At 30.7% G+C, this 20,154-nt stretch overlaps 1 protein-coding gene across 9 annotated transcripts in view; it reads right to left on the bottom strand.

Moving 5' to 3' along the window:
* LOC129911890 (broad-complex core protein) overlaps positions 1-20,154 on the bottom strand; it is a 102,743-nt gene that overhangs the window by 15,840 nt on the left and 66,749 nt on the right. For 7 of the 9 annotated variants that reach the window (XR_008771708.1, XM_055989891.1, XM_055989888.1 and 4 more), the window contains exons 3-7: positions 10,581-10,769; positions 10,137-10,509; positions 9,846-10,059; positions 9,620-9,768; positions 9,495-9,545 (exon numbers count right to left, since the gene is read on the bottom strand). Coding sequence is in view for 8 of the 9 variants with exons in the window: in XM_055989891.1 (XP_055845866.1) it covers positions 9,495-9,545; positions 9,620-9,768; positions 9,846-10,059; positions 10,137-10,509; positions 10,581-10,769 (976 nt within the window). In the remaining variant the exon portion in view is untranslated. Of the gene's footprint in view, positions 1-1,160; positions 1,979-9,494; positions 9,546-9,619; positions 9,769-9,845; positions 10,060-10,136; positions 10,510-10,580; positions 10,770-20,154 lie in introns of those variants that run through there. The other 2 variants (XM_055989890.1, XM_055989889.1) reach the window with 2 other exon arrangements.

Here is a 20,154-nt window from a genome sequence, read left to right on the forward strand (position 1 = left end):
CCAGTTTAATAAATATTTTTTTTTATATAAACCATTGAAAATAAATATTTAAAAAATTTTGTTTTCAAAAGGAAGCAGGAACAACTGTTAGATTTTTCTTGTATTGTATAAATATATATAAAAATTTATCTCACGTAAGTGTTGTAGGTTTTTTTTACTAATTAATTTTTTTTTTCTGTATAGTAAAATAAATCATGTAACAATTTTTGATTTTTATAAAAACAAAAATTAACTATTTTCGAAATCCAACAGGTTCACCAATTGGAACCAATTGGTTTTTTGTTTTGTTTTTTTTTATTTTTTGTATCTCGATTACCACATTAATTAATTTTGAATTTTTTTAAATTTTGGATTAAATTAAAAACTTTTAAATAAAAAAAATAAAAATAAAGTTTGTTTTAGCAAAATTTTGAAAACATTTTTGGCCTGATTATGATTTTTTTTTTGTAAAGATTTTACTTTTTTTGTCACTAGTGTCTCTTTTTTTTTGTTCTTGGTAGCACCAGACTTAGTCGGTCAAATTTTTTGTTTATCTGACTAAGCGGAGCGAAAACACTTTAAAGTATTTTTACTATTCCAAGTCTTGCTAGTTTTGTTTGTTTGTTTTGAACTTTTTAAGCTTAATACTGAAAAAACAGGGAATATTTTTTTTAAGGGGAGAGAGTTTGAAAACAAAGAAATTATTTTATAAGGATGGATTTCTATCTCACGTTGTGCCAATTGGTTCCAACAGGAGTTATAAATTAATCGGATTTATTGCGTACTCCATAAGTGAAGAAGAAAATATATTTTATTTATATTTATCTTTTTTTTTTTAGGTATATGATATGCAAAGTAAAAAAAAATATTTAAAAATATTAAACTTAAATTTAATTAAAATTAAAAAAAAAAAATAATAAGAAAAAATCAAAATTAAAAGTTGGCTAGGTATATTTACAGTGTAATTATTATTGATAAAATGGCTAACCGGCTTTTAAACTTATCCTATATCTGATAAAACTTGTTCAATGCAATTTGTTTTTCTTATATTTTTTTTTAACTAACTATGATTTTTTTTTATATTTACACACACATTTTTGTTGTTTGCTTTTAAAATTTTTAATAGAAAATTTTTTTTTTTTGTTTCAAAAGAGAAATTCAGAATTATTAAAAAAAAAATAGTTTTTTTAATCTTATATATAATTTATATTAGCTAAATAATCGAAATAAGCGAACCCCTATGATGAGCGATGATTTAATGGTGAATAATATGGATTATGACCCAGTGTTGATGGCGAATGGGTATTGTTAGCGCTATTGTTGGTGTTTTCCTCTTTGGGTTGCTTAAGATTTCTATGATATATACTCTTGTGGTTTCTAAGGCTATTTAACGAGCTGTAGACCCGTTTGCATATGTTGCACACTGGCTCTTTGGTAGGGCGCATATGAACGTTTTGGATGTGTCGCTTGAGGCGGGTTAGCGATGATAGATTTTTATTGCATGGATCACAACGAAAATCGTCGCCACCTCCTCCGATTCCCATTCCAGCAGCTATGGAACTTCCACTGCCGCCGCCGCTCATTGTGTTTCCACCACTGCCACTGCTTCCGGCAGCCGCCGCCATGTTTGCAGCAGCGGCTGCTGCCATAAGTAAATGTGATGAAGATGGCGATTGGCGTTCGTTTTTGACATTGTTGCCGCTGCCGCCAGATGGCGGTGTGGAAGAGCACACCATAGATGAAGGCATTAATTGAGATCCAGGTGTTGATGACATATTGCAAGTGCTAAATGTGGACAGGTTTAAACCACCGCTGCTACCGTTGCCGCCGCCGCCTCCTACGCTACCAGAACCGCCGCCGCCGGTACCGCATAAAACAGATGCAATTGAAGACGATGTACTTGTAATAGCTGAGGAAGAGGGAGGTGTTTTGAATTGGTGTGGTGAATCATTGTGGTGGTGGTGAATTGTCATAGCCGCCGTCGTCGTCGTCAGGTAACCTGACGACAAGAGGGGAGAGAGGCAAAAAACGTCGCATTAGCCCAAAAACAAAAGATTTTTATTTTTGTATTTAACATTTAAGTTATTTTTTTTTTATTTTGTATTTTTGGTTTTTGTTTAGGGGGGTTATTCAAATTTTGAATTGATTGTCCGTTTACTATATGTTTTTGCATTCAATTTATTTTTTTTTAAATAGTGTTCAACACCATCACCATCGTATATATCCGAATTATGTTTTTTATTATATTTTCCATATACATATATATATAAAATTTCGTTTTAATTTGTGGGTATTTTTTTTTTGTTTGGTAATTGGGGGGAAAGGGGGGAATCATATACTACATTTACTTTATACAATATTAGAAAATCAATTAGCTAAACCTGCGCTCTTATATAAATTCCAACTTGTCCCTTAAAAGCATTCAATTTTTTATGTCGAATGTAGGTATACTTTTTGTGTTTATTTTTAGTAAAAAAAAGTTAGACTACATTTTCAAAAAAAAAAAAAAAAAAAAAAATACAAATATATCCTCGATATAAAGCATTTTGGCATTTTTGTGTGTTTGTGTGATGGTGTCATGTATATTTATGTGTGTGTGTGTATATAATGTGTTGAAAACACAACCCAATCATGTTGAAAAAAAAAAAAAAATACAATAATAAAATACAAAATAACCCCTTTATCCGACTTGTTTATGTGTGTTTTTTTGTTTTAATATTATTTTGTGTTTCTTGTAGGGCGGGCGGTGTTAAATTATTCTTATATTTTTATTAGTATAGGAGTGTATTGTCCTGCTACCTTTTGTATAAATATTTATATCCAGACTTAAATAAGAAAATTTAAAAAATAAATAAAAGAATTTGTATATGTTTTTGCCTTAACCAAGTTACAATTTTGTGTGTTTTTTTAAATTTATGTTTGTATTTTTTGAAATTTTGTTTTTTTACATTTTTTGTTTTCCTGTCATTATGATTTTGTATCGTGTTTCTTTTTCAATAATTTATTAATTTAATTTCCAAAATATTTACAAATTATTTTTTTTTAATTGTTATGACTTAAAGATTTTAACACGGACTGTTCTTTTCTTCGAAAAATGAATTATATAACATCACTGTTTACGTTTAAGGACGGTAAGGCGGTGCTTATTTTCGATTATGATATGTTACTTAAGTTTCCAATAATGACCGACAATTGAGTTGTGTCTATATTAGGTCTGTTTGGTTACTGTCTAAAACAGAAATATTTCTACTTTTGTCAAAAATAATGTACAAAACTACACCATTCTAGAGTACCCAAACAGGATTTGGGCTAAAAATGTTGAAAAAAGTAGAAAAATTTCTGTTTTAGGCAGTACCCAAACAGACCTTTTATTATGTTATATAACAGTATACAAATATGTACTAAAAATATTGCAAACGTCAAGTTTATTTGCTGACAAAACAACTGTTATATTTGTTTACAGAACACTTATCTAGTGTATTAAAGAGATCAGTGATTAACTCTCACTTACTTTTTGTAATGATTGAGATTCCACAGATTCTTATAAAAATTTTTGTATAACAGTATAACACGTTACTTGTTTTCAACTCTCACTGTACATTCTGTTGTATTACGATATGCCAGACACTGCAATCAAATACATTATTTTGTATAACAGTTTTTCTGCCAACATTCGTTGATTGACAGTTCATTTGGAAGTTAGCAGAAGATTGAAACTGTTCGAAATATATTTTCCAACTTTGAAATCGATGACAGTTTGAAATAGTCTCAAAGTTTACTTCATGGGCTGTCAATTTTTAATAAAAATGTTAAGGTCATAACACAAGCTCGGAGACTTTTTTTTCTTCATAAAGACAAATTTAAATATTTACACTTCTGAGTTTTACTAAGAGAAACAAAAATTAGATTTATTTAAAAAAGACTTTTGACAGTCTGCATAATTATAAAATCAAAATCACAAATTTGACAGGAAAACAAAAAATAATAATCATCCAATTTATTTGAATTAAAAAAATATGTTTTCTTACAACTAATTTACCTACAATAAATACAATTTTGTAAATGTTATAAATTTTCTTAAGCACTAGAGGAGCTACTTTTAATTTATCCGCATTTTTCGTTATTTTTTGTTTGTTTGATTTGTACAATTATTCCAACAAAATTTAATTACATTCATATGTGTCATACCCTAGTGCTTTACCAAAGCGTGTATTTATTTTTTTATATAATAATCATATACATATAAATACTAAATGCATAAAAAGCATAATAATAAACCACCCACGCATGTATATATATATAATGTATAACATATTCCATGTGTATACAATTGTATAATATATATGTAAATCTCCAATCAATCATTAAACCAAAATTATAAATTACAAAAAAAAAATATTATAACAATAATTAAAAATAGTAATAATAACCCTTGCATATTTCTTTTGCATTGTTTTATATTGTGTATAGTAAAAACCGCTAAAATTGGTTAATAACAACAAAACTAGGATTAATATGATCGGGGGGAAATTTTTAAGCCAATTGATTGTGTTAAATATAAAACCAAAAAAATAAATTAAAAAAATTGTTATTGCCTAATATCATCAATATTTAGTTTTTTTTTTTATACAACATATATATATATATATATATATAAAAAAAAGATGGTGCACACTCTTGTATTCGTAAATAAAAAAAAAAATAAACACTGCAATCTTCTTGAAACATTTTTTTGTTTTTTTAAAGATGGAAAAATGATTTTTTGATTAATTTTGTTTCTGGTTAAACATTAATAAAAAACAAAAAGAATGTAAAATTATAATGAAAAAAATAAAACAGATGAAAATTTTTATTTAATGAGAACGATAAAGAAACGAAACGAACAAGTTAAAAAAAAAATAAAGTTAAATGAAAATAGCGAAAACGAATTAACGCAATCAACAAAAAAAAAATAAAAAAAAAATTAAAATTTAAAACAAAACTATAAGTAATGTTAAAATGTTGATTTTTTTTTTAATATTATGTAATTTTTTTGTAATATTTAATATTTTGTTCTTTTTTTTTTGTAAGAAACACACATACACGACGATAAGATATTTAATTATATATGAAAATAAGAACAAAAAAAAAAAATTAAATGGCACGATTATTAATGAAATAATATTTTAATATCAATATGTACTGATATATAATTATATAGAATACGAATACAAAATTAGCACACAGAAAAACCAATTCACAGAAAATATATATTTTTTTTAATGTTTAATGTAATTTTTGTTTTGTTTATTTAAAAAAATTTAATTTGTTAATTTGTTTTATAACTTTTTGGTATATAAAAATGTAAGGAAGGACACGATTCTTTATTATTAATAAGCGAAGATTTTGAGTTTTTTTTTTTTTTTGTAATTTTGAGGTTAACTTTTGAGTTTATAGAATTCTGCATTTTTTACTAAATGAAATTTTTTACCGCTTTCAAAAATTTAATTTTTGTTATTAAATCAAAATCATTGTGTTAAGAACTTAAACATAACAAACAAAATTATCATTACCAAGATTTAAGATAATGAATTATTTCCTGAATGCAATAGGGCTTTTAAGCAAACAGTAATAATATCTCTCTCTCAAACGTCAAATTGTTCACTTTGATGACACTGACATTAGTTTTTCTCTTAGAAAGCATCAATGGGAAATGTTAAAGAAAGGGTTGCCAATTTCCACTTTAACAGATTTGAAAACTTTACTAATATGCTTTTTAAGCATTTAGCTTTGGTGGCTGAATAATGGTGAGTTCGGTAAGTTCAGCATTTTTCATATATAACTAATCTGAGTTATCGAATACCTACATATAAAAAATTTTTGGGTAGAACTGTCATATTTCGAAAACCATTTCAGTAGGTAAGGTGTAGTTCACTACAATTGACAGTTAGACATTTCTCAAGAAATAGATATTCAATGATTCAATATTTGACAACGAAATTTTAAACCTTCATTTATGACAAACATAAGTAGCTTTTTGAAGCGACATTGACATAATGGCATAACTTGTCAAAATGAAATGCCTTTACACTTAGGTATTTTTTTCGGCATTTTGTAAAAAACTAAATGTCAAGTTGACATTTCATTGTTAGAGCATTTCTATTGAAACGAAGGTAATTGATAATGATCTTGACAAATCAAACGTTATTCCTCAAGACTAACCTTAACAGACTTTTTGAGTAGGACTCAACAACAACTGTCAATATTTTTCATATAAAAAAAATTCCTTAATATTTTCTATCCAAAACCTACCACACCAATAAAATTCTTCATAAACCGTTAAAGCTAAACCATAAAATCACCATCACATTTCTATATCCTTACGGTTTTTCAAGTACTTTCTGAATCCTTTTTTTATGCTCATCAAAGATAAAGCCCAAAACCCGATAACCCGGAATGCTTCAAAGTAACCACTATTTGACGCTCCCATAATAGAGGTTATAAGCCTTTATATGACTTTCAAATGCTAAATTTTTATATCACTCTATATACAGGTTCCAAAGAGCTTCCTAACCTTTTATCATTCAAATTCCATTTTACTCTCTATATTATGAGAGAATGATGATGGTTACTATTTTATGCATGCCTTAATATGGTGGCATGCAACAAGTTGGTATCTCGTCATTCATAGTTTATGAAAATAAACTCACACCATCCCCAATAAACACATTTTGGGATCATTCTGTTTCTAACTTTATACACTCTCTTCTAATTGTTATTTGCTTAATAATTTTACATAGCCCTTAAACCTTTTTCCTACATCATAATTCACACAAAAAAGGTTATATGGAAAAGTAAAAGTTTTCATTGCATAAACCGCAGGCCCTCTAATCTCGGTGCCGTTTGATGTGTGATGGTACTACACTACACATTTATGTGGTATGGGAGTGGGGGGTTGGGTGAATTCATAAAAGGATACCGACCGAGAACGACGACATGCTCCCATATTTAACCTCCCTTCGGGTAAAATCATTTTGAATAGTTTTTGGAACGTTTACACTTGTGCTTTTTCTGCATCATTTATCCTAGTTGATGTGGATACAAAAATAGAGAAATATCTACTCTACAACACTTTGTGATGTTTGGGTTTCCGTTTTATATATATTTGTGTGTGTGTGTTTTAGTGTTTTGTGTGTGTAGCCTGTGGACAAGTTTGCACATACTTTTCCCAAAAGCACACATCATCATCCAGCAGCATCACCATCAGGGTTCGGACTTCAGTTTCAAAATTTCGAAGCAAATTTGAAAAAAAAGTGAAGTAGATCCCAAATTTCGGAAGTAGATTTCAAAATTAAACTTTCAGAACATTTATTTACAAAAATTTACTCTACAAAAATTATTTTTCAACAAAATTATTTTTCTTTATCTACTTTTTTTATTAGGTATGATCTTTTCCAAAAAACCTTTCTCATCTAGTGGTTGTAACGGTGCTTTGGGGTAAAACGGTTAATTCAGCATAATCTAACAAATTTTTGATCAGGAATTCTCCAAAATCAGTCAAAATTATTTTAATAAACTTTATTTATATCTTGAATTCGAAGAATAATTGACCTCCATTCATCAATTGAGATTTCAGTTGAGCTTTATTTCTCAATGCCTCGACCAGATTTAAAATTGAAGTTAAATCCCTTTCTCTAAGGCCCAATTTATTCACACTCCATTAAATTTAAAGTCTCCATTAAAAACGGGAAATTTTAAAATTTGTATGTGATTTGACAGATTTTTTATTTTTAATGGGGCCTTTAAATATAATGGAGAGTGAATAAATTGGACCTAAATTTATTATATTTTTCAATCAAGAAATAGAAGTAGATCCTGAAAGAGAGAAGTAGGGAAGTAGATTTTATTTTTTTCCCAAAATCGAAGTAAATCTACTTCGATCGAAGTAAAGTCCGAACCCTGATCACCATCATCATCCGAATCTCATAGCTTGTCATAAAAGAGATATCATGACTGCCTGATGGGAGTTTAGATTTTTGACATATGGTTTAGCATAGGCATGCAGATATGTTGTGTGTTTGTTTATGTATGTCGAATTGTTTTGACTTTTAACGGTTTCGGTTCGGGTCGTCGACGTCGAGGAGGAACTTGAAAAACGGATTGTTTTGATGGGAAAAAAGCTTTTTTTGAAGTGATAATTAACCCTTTAACGATGTGTGAAAGTTTACGGCTCTAAGGCTTAGGGAAAATTTTGTGTTGTGTGTGGGCGAAATAGTTTGGTTAAGTCTAATGGCTTGTTTAATTGGGTTGATATGGTTTTGTTGTTGTTGTAGGTGTTTTTGTTTTAGTTAATTTGTTGTGTTTTCGTAATTAAAACATTGAACAAATATTGTTTTGATGAAATGGTAGTTAATTAGAAGAAGTAATTATGCTTAATGAATAATTTATAATTCATTCAACATATTTGTTTAGAGATATAATTGTCATGTTATTTGACATTTAGTGTAAAATGACACATTTTTGACACTTAGACACTTGGCCCACTTGTAAGTATGACAAGCAACAGATAAGACCTAGGATCAGTTTTGAATTTACCACTTTGGCAGTGCCTGTTTTTAAATAGAACTACTTTACCTACTTAATTGACATTTACTTTGCAGCAGCTCACCACTCAAACTGTCAAACACAAAACTGTCATAATAACCGTGTTCATGTTACTGATGCTTCAAGAACCTTAGAATTCTCATTAATCTTAACTTTTTAGTTATTTTGGTGGTGTCAATGTTGGAAGTATAGGCATTTCGCATTGGTCGCCAGTTTATTTTTAATACTCTGTAGAAAAAATTTGACAATTCATAAGACCTCATAAAAGTTTGAAACTTTAAAAAGTAGTTCATCTAATAACCTAGTAAAAAGTATTTCTCAAAGTTTATTTTTTCCAATTTTAACTCAAAATCTTCGCTTTTTAATTAGGTAGGTAATTTTGTTTTATTTATATATTTTTCTTCGTTCAAATTTTTGTATTTATTATAATTTAACCGCGACGGAAACAATCAAATAAGGAAGAAATAGCAAATGTCCAATAAGAAGTTAGTGTTAAAATGTCAGTCATACGAACAAGGAATTTATTAGAAAAGGATTTAAGTTTATTAACGACTTTTTAAAAAATTAAATTTAAAAACTTAAATTAAAATTAAAATTATTAGCATTCATCACACGCAAAACTAAAGTTACAAAAAAAAATAATGATAAACTATTAACTTAAGTCACAAAAAACCGTATACTTCTAAAAAATTAAAAACACTCAACCAATTATAAAATAATAAATCCTTTTCTTAGTTTGTTTTCCTTGTTCACATACTGAGATTGGAACATTTGATAAAAAGGAATTTTAAAGTTAAGTAATGTTTACCAAAATAGGGATAGGGAAATTGTAATTTTTTTATTTAAATGTATTTTAGAGATATTATAAATATATAAAGTATTGTTAAAGACAATAATTATACTATTCACACAGAAATAAAAAATATGCTCACCTTGTGGGGACACTGCCATTTCAGCTGCAGATTGAAGTTGTGAATTAAAACCTGAAATAGACAAATGATTAAAAGTTATAAATATGAATGTATAACAGTTTATAACAAACAAGAGAAAATATTACCTGCTAGTGTAGCAGGATCTGTTAACGCTGCCATGGAGAAATTAAATGATCCAGGCGTTGGAAACAATTTCGAATCAGCAGGTGACATTAGAAATGGCGGTGGTTGATGCGTATGTATACTGTTTTCTATTTCATCATCATTTCCTGAGCTAAAATTTGACAAATAAAAATAATTTTTTGACGTTTAAATGTCATTTCTTAGTTTGGGTTTTATTATTAAACTCACCTTAGAGATCCTTTACCGCATTCACCACTGCTTGATCGATTTGCATCATTTTCACCAGTCGAATCATTACTATGTTCATCCATCACTGGGTTATTATTGGAGCATACCAATTCCATAGGTTCCGATTTGACATCATCAGTAGACCGTGCACGTGGGGATGGTGTGAAATGTTCTTTATCAATTGCTGAGATACCGTTATTTGTGGGTCCATTTCCTGTATACAAAACAAATATAAATTATTACAACATCTGTACCAATTTTAATTTTATTCACCACATGGTGAATTCTTACGTTTCTCATCCTTAATCGGTGGTGTATTGTTGTTGTTATGCTTAATCGTTGAGAAATCGGCCGGAGTTAATTGTGGAGATGTGCTACGAATGTCAGGGCTATTATTATTGCTGGGTATAATGCCATTGTCGGGTCGGTGACGTTTCATTGTACATTCATCTACACCGGACGGAGTTGAATTATTCCGGTCCCGACGTAATGAGGCTGCTGCTGCAGCTCGTCTAAATAATTGAGAACTGATGTGACCGGGGGGACCGGGTGGTGGTGAGCCAGTATTTCGCGGGAATAGTGGGTCTTCATGAACGGATGGATGATGATTAACGGGGGTACGTCCACCGGCGGAGTTAGCAAGATTTTGGATTTGAGCTAATTGCTATTTTAAAATAGAAAGAAAATTAAATTATAACAGAATGTAAAAATATAACAGAATAGAGAAAAACTTACACTATGTGTTTCCTCTGCTTGCTGTTGTGTTAAACCGGACACTCGAAGTACTTCGGCCGTTTTTAAGAATGAACTTAATGATCTCTGATGAACATTAACTTCACCATGATAAATAAATTCAACCAGTGAATGTAGGTCTAAGAAATTTACATCTTGTAAAACAATAACTGGATGTTTGCAGGGTGTGCTCTGAAAAAATATAAAAATATAACAGTTTTAGTTAATTTGAATAATGTTTTTATAAGAAATCTAGAGAAGACAGCACTGATTTACAAAAAAGTAGTAGATATTAAAATTCAAACCCCATTATCGACACCGACTGACATTATGCACAGAGCACATCAGGGTGTTTTTTTTTTTGTACAACTTTGACTTTTCTATGTTTTTAAGACCCCGCGTACAGTAGGTAATAGCAAACTGAAGCAAGAAACGTCAGAATCATAGAATTAGGAGCCAAATCAAAAGTCGACAGTGACATTTCCAATGTATGAACGTACATTGCCTTACCGACATTCAACTAAAGCGTTGACTTCACAATGAAACTAATTCTAATAGGATAACTAAGAATACCTAAATAGGGAGTAATGATTCTTTGCATTACGGCATGAATGTTTTCGTGACACTACATTACCGACAATGTATCAAATTTGTTTTTGATACAAATAAGTACTACAAAATTGAGGTATTTCCATCTCAAACTTAAAAAAGAAAAACTAGATCTCAAATTGAATACATTTCAAACCCATTTTGACACATGACCTTAATCAGAAACCTCTTAATTTAATGGTAGTTGCCACAAAATTAAAAAAAAGAAATTATTTCACATCCCAACTAAAACTCAAAATTCATTGAAAATTAAATTATATCTCCCTCATAATAAACTTCTAGGTCAAAGCTATTCTCACTAAACAATCGCACTTAAAAAAATGTTAAATGCAAATAAAATAAATATGCAAATTATATTTAACAATATTATCATTTACAAAGCGAATGACATTTTTAAAGGCTTTTTTTTTCTCATTGCATCGTTCCACGACAAAAAAAAAATAAATATCACCAAAATGTGCTAAATGATTGCAAAGCCTTAAAAATACAATCATATTATAAACTTAAGTGCACATGCGCACCTTGTTATCGTTGCATCGTAAATCGTACAGAAAAAAAAAAACTTAAATAAAACACATAAAAATGGAAAAAAATATAAAGCCTAAAAAAATAAAAATTTGTGTGGCCTCCACACAAAAATAAAAAAAAACTCCTCGTCTAGATATAATAAAATTTGTTTTATATGCACCAATGCAAGGCCACATAAGGTACAGCTGCAATGCGTTTTCGATCTTTTTTTTTTTGCTTTTTTTTTTTAATCTCAAACACCTGAGATGTAACAGAAAAAGGTTGGGCCACAATATAGAGATATGAAGAAAAAATACAAAACAAAACAAACAGCTATAACCTAAATTAAGTGGCAACCTAAAGCAAATAGAAAGGCAACTCTTCCAAAAAGTAGTCACAATGAAGCTGACTCTCCTCTGAACCTATATTCTACTCAATATCATCAAAAGAGAGGATATAACAAAAATTTTTAAGAAAATACAAAAAACAAGTTATAGGTACAAAACAATTCAAAAGCGGAAAGTATCTATAAAAGTTTTTTAGCAACAAAAAAAAAAAAATGCATGCTGCAAAAGTCGTCATTGTCAGTGTGGTTGTTCGAAAACAGCCTTCAATCCGATCGAGCTGGCGAAATTCGAATTACGAAACTCGTCAGGGCTGTCAGAGTGACTGGCTCTGGCTGTCAAGTTGCCTCCGTATGTGTAGATCATATTTATTTTTAGGGACTAACTCAAAGGGGACAGGGAAAGAGCAGTGCAAAAAAAAATAACAAAAAACTGCACAAAGTAATAAACATTTTATTTAACTTTGTTATTAGTGTGTCGCTTTTGTCGCTGTGCTGCATTGCAAATGCATACACCATCCATTGCCAACCAAGCAGCAATGTCAAGCAAACAAACTTGAAACGAAAGGGATCGATAGCGTTATAGTGGAGGCGGAGGCGAACGAAGGGTGCAGCGTGGCAGCACACTCGATCACCATCTCACACAAATACACTCTTAAAAGTACTTTGAGTTACAACTTCCAATTGCAGAAATTAGGTCAACTGACTGCGTATAGAGGCCGCTGCTGCTGCGGCGACGGAGACGTTGATATGGCTGCTGGGTGCACACACAATGGCAACAAAAAAAATGTGTCTAAAAATTGATGGCCCTACTGACTTTGAACCATCAGATACAGATAGAGGGACCAGAAGAGTATAGAAGAGGCAAAATGCAACGTCTATATTTTTTTACTTAGTAGGTAGGCAGCACTTGATTTGAGTTTGTATTAGTAAAGTGCGAAATCACTTGATGTGATCTTGCACAAGATTAAAATGGTATAAAGAGGGCTCTCTGTTTGTCTGTGCAAATATACTTGTTTTTTTTTCGTAGTTGTTTTTTTAAAACACTTTTTTTATAGGCTTGACAAACGGTATCTATCAGTACCAGGCATATATTTTCATCGTTTATGACCATTGTCGATTTACTTTACATCCTCTCTCTGGCACACAAGTAAATAGGCACAGAAAAATGCGCACAAGTTCCTGCACATAGCACAAAATGAATGGAGCAAAACTTGAAGCATTAAATTTTCCATTCCTAATGACTCACAGATAAATTCTAGCTAGCCTTGGGTTTTTTTTTTTGTTTTTGGTTTTGCTTTTTTATGTGTTATGTGTGAGGCTTTGTGGGGAAGTTGATTTTGCTGGAAGTTTCTGGAATAAAAATAGGCAAATGTTTTTTTTACTGATGCAAAAAATTAACAAGAATTAATTCATGAAGTTTTGAAGAGATTTTGGAGAATAGCCTTGTTGGAAAGGTGCAAAAGATGACTTTATTACGTCTAGTTTTTAACAAAGTTTTTCCAATTGAGAAGGTGACATTTAATTGCTCAATATTTGCAAATTTCAATGAATTTTATGAATAAATGCACACTACCTTACCATTATTTCAAAGAGTAATTGAGGGGCAGTGTCGCAGTTGAAAAGTTAGGCCTAAATGACTAATATTGGAAACTTCCATAACAATCTTAAAGTAAAAAAATTGGCACTACCTTACCATTTCTAAATTAAAAGACCGGTCTTATGCTTATGTTTATGGATGATAAAGTAGTGCACATTTTTACATGGGAAGACCCTTAACTGTAGAACATTGGTTAACAACTTAAGTGTCAAGATTAATTTTTGAGTCTTAAATTAACTTTTGAGTGTTATAATGTGCCATGTTACTTATAGTTAGAGTTTTTAAAATTTTAATATCAGGAATTTGCATGTACTTTTCCGTCTAATTTTAAAATCCTTTTAATTGCTGTCTATCACGACTTTTCATATTATTTGAGAAACTATATCAGCGTGAGAATATGCCAAGGTAAAGTAAAACGTAGATTGAAATGTCGGTAAGCCAGTTCAGATTTACACGCTAAAAAAAGTGGAATTGAATATTCAGTGTGGGTAAATGTCAATAAAAAGTAAAGACTAGATTAAAATGTTGTTAAGGAAGTTCATATTTTCACGATCAACAAACTGGACTAATCAGCATGAGGAACTGTCAAAACAATGAAAAAAAGTGAATACAAATGTCGGTAAAGTAGACCTTTAGCTGAAAACATCTTAAAAACTATTCTAATCTAATATAAACGTATTTAAAAATAGGTATATTTTGTATTACAAAAAGATACAATCATCAATTTGCCGTCAAATCCTGCAGTGTAAAATCTCAATTGCCTTTTTTTTATTCTCTTAATTTAGAGGAGAAGAAAAAAAATCTTCTTTTCTTTAAGCTCAATCATTTTATGTAGCTGTAACTTTCGACACAATTTCACTCTCCCATTCACTGCGACAAAACTGGATTTTCCAGTAAGAAAACACAACAAAGTCCAAAGAAAAATGCAAGCAAAAAAAAAAAAAAAATATAAAACTTGAATAAAACGTCAACTTATGTTGTTAATCTGTTTAAATATATAAAAAAAAAAGAAAAACCTGCAGAAGCATTATCAAGCAGATAATTGTCCAATGCCCATTGCATTCTATGTTGTGCACCATTACCATCTTTTTCGCCCTGTGCCAGTAGAAGTAGTAGATAGTAGTTCAACAACAATACTGTACTGCACAAAACCCATCACACTATACAACCGACAACAACTACTACTGTGGACTAAATTTTCTGCTGTCGGTACAAAAGAAAGAAAAGAAGGATTTCTTAGAGAGCGAGAGCTGCTGCATCGTATCAGAATAGAAAAAAAAGCTAGGTCCAGCACAAATTAACTGAACTGACAATTCAACATAACAATAAGAAACAACAACAACTATGTACCGACCCCATCAAGTTATGCCACCCCCTTTTACCCTATCTTATACAAAAAAAAAAGAATAAAAATAAAAAAGAACAACAAATATTATAAAGTTGTATAGAGAAACAGAACAGAGAGATAAAACTTTTGCTTCGCGAAAAAAAGGCCAACGACAACCTAAACTATTTTTTGTTTAATGACCCAGAGGGCAGAGGAATGGCGGAAAAGGTGGAATGCGAAGGCAAAACTGCAATTGCACAAGGATAATATAATAAAACGAATTTATACAAAAGAACAAAAAAAAAAAAAAAAAAAAAACGAAGCAAAAAAAAATTGTATATCTACAAGTAGATTTGTAGATTTGCATTGTATTTGCTTTGCAACTCTGTGAGAGGCGCTGCTGTCGAGGGTTTCTTCTTATTCTTCTTCCTTGCCGCCACGCTACACCGCCCCACCGCGCCACTTATTGCCAATGGGTAGAAGAATAATGTGGTTGTATTGGTGTTTTGTGTCGTCATCGTTGTCGTCGTCGCCATCGTCGCACTATTTTGCAGCATAGAAGAACTGAACTGCTCTGCTCAGCAGAAGCGCTTATTTGAACAGAACAAAAATAAAAATTTAATAGGAACAGTGTTTTGTATAGAGGAAGTGGAGGAGGTATAGAGCCCATCAAACCAGCCAGCAAGCCCCACCACCATCACTTCTTTTCTACTCTAAACATGAATAATTAATTGACTGCAGTATTATTTTAATTAGTTTTTAAACTGCAGTCGAAATGCAGTAATTTAGCATAAAACGAACGTTTGTTGTTTTTTTTGTTAATCTTTCTCCCCTTCTCATCACATCCCTGGACCTGATGATGGCCACCAAACGGGTCTGAAAACATTTAGCAAAAGAGGGTGTTTTTATGTTTTATCTAAGGAGATCACAGATTTCCTTGTTGGCCATCTTGTTTTGTATTTGGACAATTATAATGCAAAACGTCCGATGACCGGAAATGTTCACACACAAAACAAAGCAAAGCACTACGAAGTAGAAGAGATGTCAGTGAGATGAGAGATGTATCGTGTAAACCCAGAGATGTACTTGCCCTACATTTCAATAGAAGAAGTGTTGATGATGACGATGAAATGATGATAATGTGGTTTTCTCTCTCTCTTCGACTTTGGGTGTTGAAATTCCATTGAATTGGTTTTTACACTTTGTTTTTTTTTTTTCATTTTTATTTTTATATTTTCAAGATGAAGGCAGAAAATACAACAAACAAAAAAAAGGGATAAAAAAAAAAAAGAAATCCAAAGCAAATTCCCATTTCCCATGTTGCAATCTTTTGCGGTTTTGTCCCACTTTCTTCGTTCGCCTTTTGTGTTGTTCACACAAGGAATTAAGTTAGTACTGCAAAACTGTTATATATGCATTGCATCCATACATCTGTATATTATGTTTGTATGTAATGAATGCAGTTATAAAGTTAACACAACGTGCGTGTTTACATGCTATATATATAAAATATAAATAAAATATAAGAGAAAACAAATGAAGCAATTGAAAAATTGAAGAAATTTCTTACGATCCCCCTGACCCGGTTATTTTTTGTCTTAAGTCTTGTTTGTTTTTTTTTTTGTGTTTTGTTGTGTTTGTTTGTTTTTTTGTTGTTGTAAAAAAATGGGTGAAAACTGCATCTAGACGCGATCAGCAGTGGCGACTGCAGGGAGATAACGCATAGTTACCATAAAGATATAAATATAGAGAGAGGGAATTTAACGACTTCATGGTAGGTATTTTATTTGAATTTATTTTTTTTTTTGTGTATGTTTTTTTAACAAATTACGTATCTTTGAGGAGAGGGAAGATGTGTGTTTTATTCAAAAAGGAAACTTTCTATTTTTGTTACAATGACAGTGCTTGTGGATATTATATTGGACAAGTTTAATGTTAGTCGGGAGAAACCAGTTGGTTATACAAAAAAAAAAAATTACATAACATGATGCATTTTTAGTGCATATAATAGCAAGATATTTTTTGCTACTTTCTGAATTCAAACGAGATTTGGCAGCACATAACTTGTTTTAATTCAATTTAAAGGGTCTTCTAAACTATGTAGTGGTTTTGTTGCAGCGATGCATTTAGCTGTCAAATCTGAGTTGCATTATTTTGTATTCCCATAGGTAACATTTTATAAAGAAAACACGTTTCGGGAAGCCTTTTTTGCCCTAGCAATGATAGATAACTAACTACATTACCGACAGTAAACCTTTTATGGTAAGCCAACATTTGAGTGAATGGATGAGAGTACCTACAGTGTAAGTTTTTAGTTAAAAAACTTAAGGGCCAATATCACAGTCAACCGTTAAAGGAAAGGATGGTAGTGCAGTGCATCTTTTATGAGGGAAAGTTTAAAGTTGAGCTTAAGTTTCCAGTTTCCACTTATACGACTGTGAAGCTTTTCGTATCCACAAATAAAACAGTACCTTTGAAGGTACCTTAAGAAGAAGATGAAAACCTAAAAACTCCTTATACAAAAAATGCAACAACAATTGGTTTCAGTTGACCTCAAAAATGGAACAATTCAAAACCGTGAGTACTACCGACGCGACGCACGTTTTTGGAAGGCAAACAAGCACGTAGATGGTAGATTCTTAAGGTAAATCAGTAAAGTGAGGATATTATTGTCCCATTCGAGATGAAGACAGCGAAGACTATAAAAATAAGAACAAGATCTAAGACATCATTGAAGCTAACAAATTGTAGATAAGGTAGTGTTGTGATCTATGGAAATAAACTCTTATTGCTCTATAGTGAAAACCCACAAACATAAGCAACTTTCTTAGGCAAAATATTCTTAAAATGTAACAAAATTAATATTTTTTTATGCGACACAAAAGAAGCACTAAAAAGAATGTAACAAACTAAGTGTCATAACTCCATTTTGTAAAAGAAAATTACATAGTTTCCAACTCTAATGCATATTAATGTCCATAAAAATTTCCTCCCATCGCATATCTATCTCATAACTTCTTTAACAAAAAAAAGCGCCATAATGAGTCTATAATATTTTATGGCACTATTTTTTTTGTTCATTTTTAGTATTGCATGTATAAATATTGCTCACTTAAAATCCTTGCACATTCTAACCTCTTGTCCTTTCAGAGAAAAAAAAATCTATTGCTGCCTTTTATCCATTTTTTTTTTTAAACAAACAAAAGGAAATATCTCAAAACTCTAGCAGCTATAGTAAGTATATATTTAAACAGAGGAGTAGATATATGTATGTAAAGAGTGCAGCAAGGATCTAAAATAAAAAAAAAACTCATGCTTTGCTTTTAGTTTTTAAGTTGTCTAAGTCCCTTTCTCCCCTTCAATTTTTTTTCTATTTTTTTACTTCTGTACAAAAATTCCTTCATATCCTTTTCTATAAAAGAATTTCCTAGGATCATTGTTGTTGTTGTAATAAACTTACTTTTGCTTTATATACTCTTTACACTTTAATTTCTTTTCTTTTTATATATATATTTTTTTTCTTGTTGTTGTTTTATTTTATGCTCCTCTACCTCCAATTTCTTTAATTTTTTTTATTTTCTCCAAAAATTGTTTACGATTCTACACAGTGTGTTGTTTTCATTAGGCGAAAAAAAAGGACGAAAAATTGGGGGGTCTCCCCAAAAAAAAAAAGAAACTTGATTTAGATGAAGTTAGCGGCGGGTATGTAAAACTTTGTTCAAAAACGAAGTTTCTTTTTATATTTTTTTTTTAGTAAGTTCTCATTCTGCTGTGCTGCTGCTTTTCTTTGAACGAAGGAGGATAATTTGTTGGTCCTTTTTTTTATTTTTTTATTCTTTTTTTAAGACTAATGTTCAAGGAAAATAATAATAATAAAAAAAAAAAAAAATTAAAAGTTTATTTTATGAAACATAAAGGTAAACGTAGAGTACTATGTACAGATAGCTTACAATGAAATTACGGAAATTTGATTCACTTCATTCTATAGTTGTTTTTTGTTGTTGTTTTGTTTTGTTTTATTTTTGTATCCATCTAAAATAGTTTATCGTCATGATGTCCTACATTAGAGAGAAGAAATAAGGAACGACGACATAGAAATGGGTGGCAGTAAACGATGACGGTGGCGATGACAGGAGGGTGTGTGTACTCTACAAGTCTATAGTAAAGAAGGAAAAGACAGGAGAAAGGAAAGACTTACACAATTGTTTGTTTGTTTGTTTATATCCTTTACAAGGATATCTTTTTTGCTGTATTGCAGTCACCTATCTACTCTTTCCCCTTTCTTCAGAAAAACAACGAAACTCCCTACCATTCTTATAATTTACATTTCAAAACTGGCTTTTAGGTATTTAAAGGAAACAGATTGGGCCCGTTTGAGGTATAAACAGAGTTAGGCAGTTTTTTGATGAGAAGAAAGAGAGAGCGGGTCGTATAGTCGTTTTCGAAAAACAGGAAACTTTTATGGCAACCTAATTAATAAAATGAATCTATTTTAAATTTGCAATTTACGTGCAAGCACACAGGCAGCAGGCACAGCACACTGCTGGCACATCAAGGCAGTAGGAAAAAGTTTTTCTTCTGTTAGCCAAAAAACTAAGTCGTTTTCTTGTTGTTTTGGGTTTTTTTTTTTTTTTTTTTGTTCAACTTAGGATATTATAGTTGCTCGTTTGTGTTTTTGCTGTGCTGCTGATTTTGCGTTGTCGTTGGCGGTCGTGTCATTTATTGTTGTCTTCGCCTTTTTTGGTATATCTTCTACATTTTTAAATGTGTATATCAAATCCTTTGGAAGATATTTATTTTAAAATGAATTGTTATTCCGCCTTTGCTAATGGATTGGTGGTAATTCTTATAAGCACAGTGGTGCCAATAAGCATACCTATTGTTTATTTGAAATCCCTCTTGTAAAAGGATGAATCTTCGAATGATTCAACTAAAATGAGCAATTTAGCCCAAATGTGGTGAATTAGAAATTTATTAATAGGCTGTGGCTGCTTCATTGCTTTGAACTGAATTCGAAGTTGAATAACCTTATCCCATTGAAAGTCCAAACTTAATATGTATAGTTCAATGAAATTAAATGAAATGAGCTATTTAGCCCAAACATGGTAACTATTAAGAAATTTAGAAAGATGCTTTGACTTCGTTGTCTTTCAACGCAATCATATGTTGTTCAAACGAAGGAAATTTAACT

Source organism: Episyrphus balteatus, chromosome 2, assembly GCF_945859705.1.
Source record: "Episyrphus balteatus chromosome 2, idEpiBalt1.1, whole genome shotgun sequence".
In the NCBI taxonomy this organism is placed as follows: Eukaryota; Metazoa; Arthropoda; class Insecta; order Diptera; family Syrphidae; genus Episyrphus; species Episyrphus balteatus.